General features: G+C 35.1%; 1 protein-coding gene across 1 annotated transcript in view; it reads left to right on the forward strand.

Moving 5' to 3' along the window:
* The window catches only part of LOC108974644, a gene marked incomplete in the record, with an annotated part of 117,797 nt that overhangs the window by 85,816 nt on the left and 25,340 nt on the right, over window positions 1–6,641 (forward strand). Inside the window, 1 exon segment of the mRNA XM_018942610.1 lies at window positions 817–1,233. Within this exon segment, the coding sequence (XP_018798155.1) occupies window positions 817–1,233 (417 nt within the window).

Here is a 6,641-nt window from a genome sequence, read left to right on the forward strand (position 1 = left end):
TTTTGTTTTACTTAAGCATGTATATAGATCTTATGAAGATTTTAAATATATAAAGCGTGGTCAATAGAACTTAATTTTAGTCACCTAGCTTTAGATTCACCAGCGAGCCGAAGGTCCTGGCAGCCAGTGCTCCTTTTTTCGTGTAAATAAAATAATTGTATTATTTTTTTTTTCACATTTATAAATAAATAAATAAATAAAGTGTGTCAGTTTTGTGCTTCTACCAATTGTCGTTAGGTATCTTGGATTGTAATAAGGTAGCCTTGCGAAATTGAAGTATATCGTCACCGGAAATGCAAAATAACGTAACAACATTTTCGGAAATTTACAGTGGCATGAATGAAACACGAAATAAAATAGAGCATGATTCATACAAATTTTTAATATTGGTTAAAACTGATTTATATCTGAGTGCAGAACCTGAAAACGTTGAAAATATGTAATATGTACGTAATAAGACACTCAATTTCGAATTTTTTGATGATACGTTGTTTTGCATTTCAGGTGACGATATGTACTTGCAGGTTCAATATATGTTAGCAATTTAATAATTCTGGAGCCACTAAGAAGTACAGTAAAAATGTTGGTCCATTGCTTTTCCATATTTTCACATTTTTATAACACTTATATTGTAATTTTTTTTTATTATTATAATGGATTTAATCCCAATTTTAGCTATTATTTCTTTTGACAATGGAATTAATTCTTATATCTATAAATGAAATAAATGGATTCAGCCACTACCAGTAGTAATTTTAGCATTTTGAACTTTAACAGCGATTAAATAATTAATCTTCAATATTTCTCCTTTTTTAGACGATCATTATGACAAGCATCCAAATGAAGTAGTGAAAAATGAGGAGTTGACCTATAATAGCGGGGCAGCGTCAATGAAACCATGGTCTTTTTGGATGACCATTAGTACAACAACAAGTTGGCTTGTCTTCAATATATACAGATGGTTATTGAAACGAATTAGAACCACAGGAGGTATATTGTTGCTATCGAGATTTTCCAGCCACTGTGAATACGGAGAAAGATCACGGACGGCAGCACAACTACAGAGCGAGTATATTCAAATAAATACTAAAGTGTTACAACTTTACCTGCAGTGCTTTGTAAAACTTAAGAATTTAGTATTTAATTACTACGTTTTAATTATCTCTATCAGTGTAACAGTTGCTGCAACTATATATGGGATACAATTTGATATACAAAACACAACAATGAAAGGTAAAACACCTCAATTAAAATTATATACAGCAACATGTGGATCAAAATCAAGTTCAGCTGTTAAATTTGTAATCGCGACTCATTTTACACTCGCCATATTTAATTCAAAAGTAAACCGAAAACTTTTGTCTATATATTTGCCTGGGTCTGTTAAATCCTTAAGATGTTATTCCGCAGATTTTATTGTCTTATTGGATGGCATAGGTGCATCTCCTAATGCGTCTACTCCTGTGACTATTTCTGCCTTTAGTTCTAAATTTTTACTTATAGTCAGGCGAGAAAAAGACCAAATTGCATCAAATACCGGCTTTCCGCAAAATGCCAGTCTGTCACTGATCAAAAATTCCCGCAGTCAAATATCTAGTGTTAGTGTAAAAGTGAAAACATTTCGGTGAACATTTTAAGAGAGGTGTATTTTAAAAACGTTCCATAACCTTAAATTAAAGTTAATATTTAGAATTAACCAGCTTCAGCGTTAAACAGGTATAAAAAATTAAATATAATATATTGGTGAAATGTTCTAATATTTGTGGATACATGGTAATTGTGTTGTATATACATTTGCACCTATCTCTACCCTAGCTTCACCGCATGTACATATATTACTGCTATTATAAAAAGGTTTGATTTTTATTGGTTTACCAAAACAAAATTTCTTAAATATTGTTCTTGTTCTTTGTTAGATGATTTGTAGAAATTTCTGATGATATATACTAAATATGGCCGCCAAAAAAGGGCAATGATTTTTGCTAATTCAGATTAGCTAAGGAAACAGAAATGGTGTGGGATTTTATTAACAAAATGCAAAATCTTCTATCGTTAAAAAGAAAAGCTTAGACCGCTAAATTCTAAGACAATTAGCAGCAATTTAGCCTAAATAAACTTTTTGATGAGAAATTTAGCATTCGCTACAAACCAAAACGACTGATGTCAACTGTTAAAAAAAAGTAGTACTGTCTTAAAAAGTCTTTAAATGTTGAATAGATTAATTAACATTTCTGTGTGTAATAATATGTACGAATATGTATATTACTTCGATGCGGCGTTGTCTTCTTTCAGGTAAGGTCACAAGCTGCAGCTGTCATAAAAAATGTTTAAGTCCATAATTTTACCTGTTACATAAAGCCCACCACCACCAGATGCGTGTGGTGGCACTGTATATGCAGTCTCATTATCATAGCCACGAACTGGCAAAGCCGTATACCATGTTCTGACCAAAACTTTGAAGTGACTGAATTATATATAATCTAATTGGAGATTTAAAAAAAGAAATGTTTTTTAATACCAAAAGAGTTTTCATATTTTAATGTTTATTACAAGAAAGTATTGTGATGTCGTATTTGCTTGCAACAGTCATCTTGCTTTAAATAATTTTCATTTAATGGAAATAATGGACGCATTTTTTTGATATGGGAAGACCACAGATGGTTGCTGAAAGACATTGAGAAATCGGTCGTTGGCGTGCTAGTCTACACTAATTATATGATTAATTTTTCTAAACGGTAAATCTTTTGATTATTGAAGTCGATTGAAAGGTTTATTCAGATGCATTGCTTTAAATTCATTTGTTTGTTTACACTTCTTTCTTCGAATTTTATTGTATTGTTAGAATGTATACACTACCATTTGATTCCCTTTCAGCAAGCAATTGCTAATCTCCAAGCTTATTTATACCCACAATCGTTTGGAAAATGACTATAATTGTTTTACCATCTGATCAAATTTGATCAGGTTTGAATTCATACAACATCCGGTGTGTTTAACGTTTACCCACACGGCGCCACAGTAGATCAAAGTAGTGTGGAGGGCCATCTAAATCCTCTGTCTTACTTTGGGTTGCAATGCAACTCCACATTTAACTGACAAAGTGTCAGTTCTTCCCTCATTCGATTTTTAACTACAACCACCACAATACTTTCCGAAGAGCCAGCCCACATGATAAGATTGGAGCAAACTCCCAAGAGCTACTGTTCCCGGTGGTGACTGAAGTAAGTCTCCTGTCAGACCTTGTAGCCGAAAGTACTACCAGTTGAGCTTCCTTACTGCTCAGGACTGGTGACCAGGGCTTCGACCTCATACGCACGCCCCATTCACACAAGAAGATAACCCAAGTTAAACGCCTTCGCGGCCTAAACAATTCACGCGAATACCTACCCGAACATTTCGGCCTTCCAACTAGTGGAGATTACACCGCTAACATCTAAGTGTCCATTAGTCCAGCGAACCCACATACCCTCAAGATAACTTACCTTCGACTACATCGGGCAATTCGCAATCAACATGAAAATAACGACCGAGCAACATTATCAGGTGATAATGAATTTCGTTTTTCAGTTACAATGTCTCTAGCAGACGAAAAGAGCCGCTCGCTCTCAACAGACGTAGATGGAATTGGCAAATAACGTCGAGCCATCAGAGATAACAAAGGATATTTAATTGATTATTTTTTCCACCACTGAATAGGATCATCCCAAGGAGCAATATTTTCCGAATACAAGTATGGAATAAGTTCTTGATCAATGTCTTTCTCAAGTCGCAAAGTTACTGTTTCCTCTCTTTGTCGCTGTTTCATGAAGTCCCAATAGTTTCATGTTCATTTTCAAAAACATTGTTCGAAAGTTTATAAGCGACAACATAAGCAACAATTTCTTTTTTTATAACATCCTTCATCTCATCAGTTAAAAAGTAATCCCGATAACGAGGATCAAGAAATGTGCATTTACGATATAACGTATCGTAATTATCTTATCCGTAGGCATCTGAGATTTGTTTTCACACGTTGAAATTTCTAAGTCCTCATCGTTATTATTATCATCGTAATCACTACCTTCATCATTAAAGTTATTCAGAATAACGTTTGTCTCGTGATCGAAATTTAGATTTTCTGGAGCTTCTTTCATCGCTTGAATGATCAATCACAGAGATCGTCGGGTATCTTGATCCACAAGAAATTTTAGTGGGCGCATTCAAAGGATCTAGTCAGTGCCAGACAATCCAGTTACACTTGCACTTCCCGAAACCACAACGGATAATGGTTGCTGCAATTTTTTCATGCGCTCAAGCATATCGTAATCCGAATTCCAGCGAGTTTGTACTGATTGAATTAATTTTAACGGAGTTTTATCACTTGAAGCCTTTTGAGCATTCTCAAAGTCTCGTCGAGCCGGGTCAGATTGGTGGAAGTGTGTGAAAAAATATGTTTTCAATATTTCTGATTAAATTTGGTTCAATCATAAACAAATTGAGTTTCATAATTATTTTTAAGTTTGCAATCCTTTCAATTGAAAATTAAATATACAAATTACAATAAAACCTTACTTCATCTTTTTTTTTAATAATTTCTCAATTCCTTTGGTGTGTTTTCGGCAATCTTTTATAACCAGTTGAAGTGTATGCGCAAAACAATAGATGTGATTCCAACTACTTCGACGGATAGCATTATAGATATTAGCACCATTGTCAGTAGTAAAGGAAATTGGAACATTAGGAACATCTAATAAATTCCATTTCAACATCATTTCTTCAAATTGTAATTTAATACAATTTCCTGTGTACCGATCTTCAAGTTGCGTTAGGCCAATACTCAAATTTTTCAATTGGAAATTACTTGTCATGTAATGTACAAATGGCAGACAAGAGTTCTTTTTGGTTTTGTGACTTGCTAACTACCAGGTCTCAGCTTTGAGGCAATATTTTGAGACTAAAGCTAGAGACTGTTTAGTGAATAGTAACATTGAGATTTTACCACAAAATGTCTCAAATAGAGACTGGTTATAGAATCCCGCTACTAATGATATGTAATGATGCCCAGATCTTGACTTCCAGCCATCGGTAGTGAAAGATAAACTCATTAAGCCTGATGCTATATAAATTTTTCTGTGATTTGTTCGTATAAGTTAGGACAGAGACTATGGGAGCAAGTAGTACTTGAGGGCGGATCATATGTACAATCGAGTCTTTTTAATAATCTTCGAAAACCTTTATCTTCTACACAATAAAAAGGTTTTATATCAGTTGCTATCATTTCCATACGTAGTTGATCTAGCTCTGCTTCAGTATGTGGCCCAAGTTTCTGGCGTTTTGGCGATTCTTCAGTACTTTTACTTTCTTCTGCAACTATACGTTTTTTTTCATATTTCAACACATTTCTGATATAAAATAGGATGATTCGAATGTAAATGCTTTAACATAGGTGGCGTAGTAGCATAGTGATTAATTAATATAGATATATAGTATATGTATGTATAAGTCAGAAAATAATAAGAATTGAAAAATAAATAGCATCATACATGTTAGTAATTTTAATACTTTCGAGCAAGTATTACATATTGCTTTTCGGTATCTTTCAGTACAGAGCTTAAAAGCATTCTTAGCAGGACTGTGTTGAAGACACAACCTCATTATCACCTCCCACACCAACTTTAGGTTCCACTTCCACAATCACACTTTCCTCTTCAGAATTATGGGAAGACATTTAATGAATTAATAAAAAAATAACCAATGTTTGATTTTTAAATATTTGAAACGAGAATGACAAATATACGTCAGATGCATGAACGAGATTCTGATACTACTGGCGCTAATTAAAAAATCATGCAAATAGTCAAATGTTAAAATGATTCGAATAATGCGAATATTCGGGTCGAATCGCAGATCGAATAATTCGGTTCGATTCGCGTTGAATAACTCGAAATGTCGAATATTCGCACACCCCTATGGATGCCACAATATGCATAAACAAACGTACTTACGTGTAATTTTCTGTACGAAATTGAAGCACAATAAAATCAAATATTTTTCAATTAATTCACAACAACCGGAAAATTTTACGTGGGTACCTGCTGACGACAGCCTTACTCCACGGTACTCAAAAGTACAACGGATCAAATCAAAGCGTTGATCAGCGCCCTGAAAATGCCAGGCACTTTCAGTACCAATTGGCAGTGTGGAATGGACACACTAACCACCTTGGTAGGGTTCGAGGCCTATCTAAAAACCTCTGTCGTACTATGGGACCGGCACCCCGTTGCAATGCAACTCCACATCGAAATGACAAAATGCCAATTCTACCCGCATTTGGGTATAAACCACACCCACCACGATAATCCCCGAGGGGCCAGTCCGCATGAGCAGGTTGGAGTTACCTCYAAGGGCTCCTGCTCCCCGTGGTACCAGAATTAAGTCTCCGGTCAGACCTCGTAGCCGAAACTACTACCAGTTGARCTTCCATACAGCTCCGGACTGGTGGCCAGTAAAGAAGGTGGGGTTGGACCCCACTGACACACAAAAATACACAACACAAAACACAACATTCATACTAAAAACTAACCCTAATTCACAGTTAAACGCCTTCGCCGTTTAAACAATTCACGCGCATACAACCCTAACAATTCGGTATTCCGACTAGT

This window comes from Bactrocera latifrons, unplaced genomic scaffold (assembly GCF_001853355.1).
Source record: "Bactrocera latifrons isolate USDA-ARS-PBARC rearing strain unplaced genomic scaffold, ASM185335v1 scaffold_571, whole genome shotgun sequence".
Lineage (NCBI taxonomy): Eukaryota > Metazoa > Arthropoda > Insecta > Diptera > Tephritidae > Bactrocera > Bactrocera latifrons.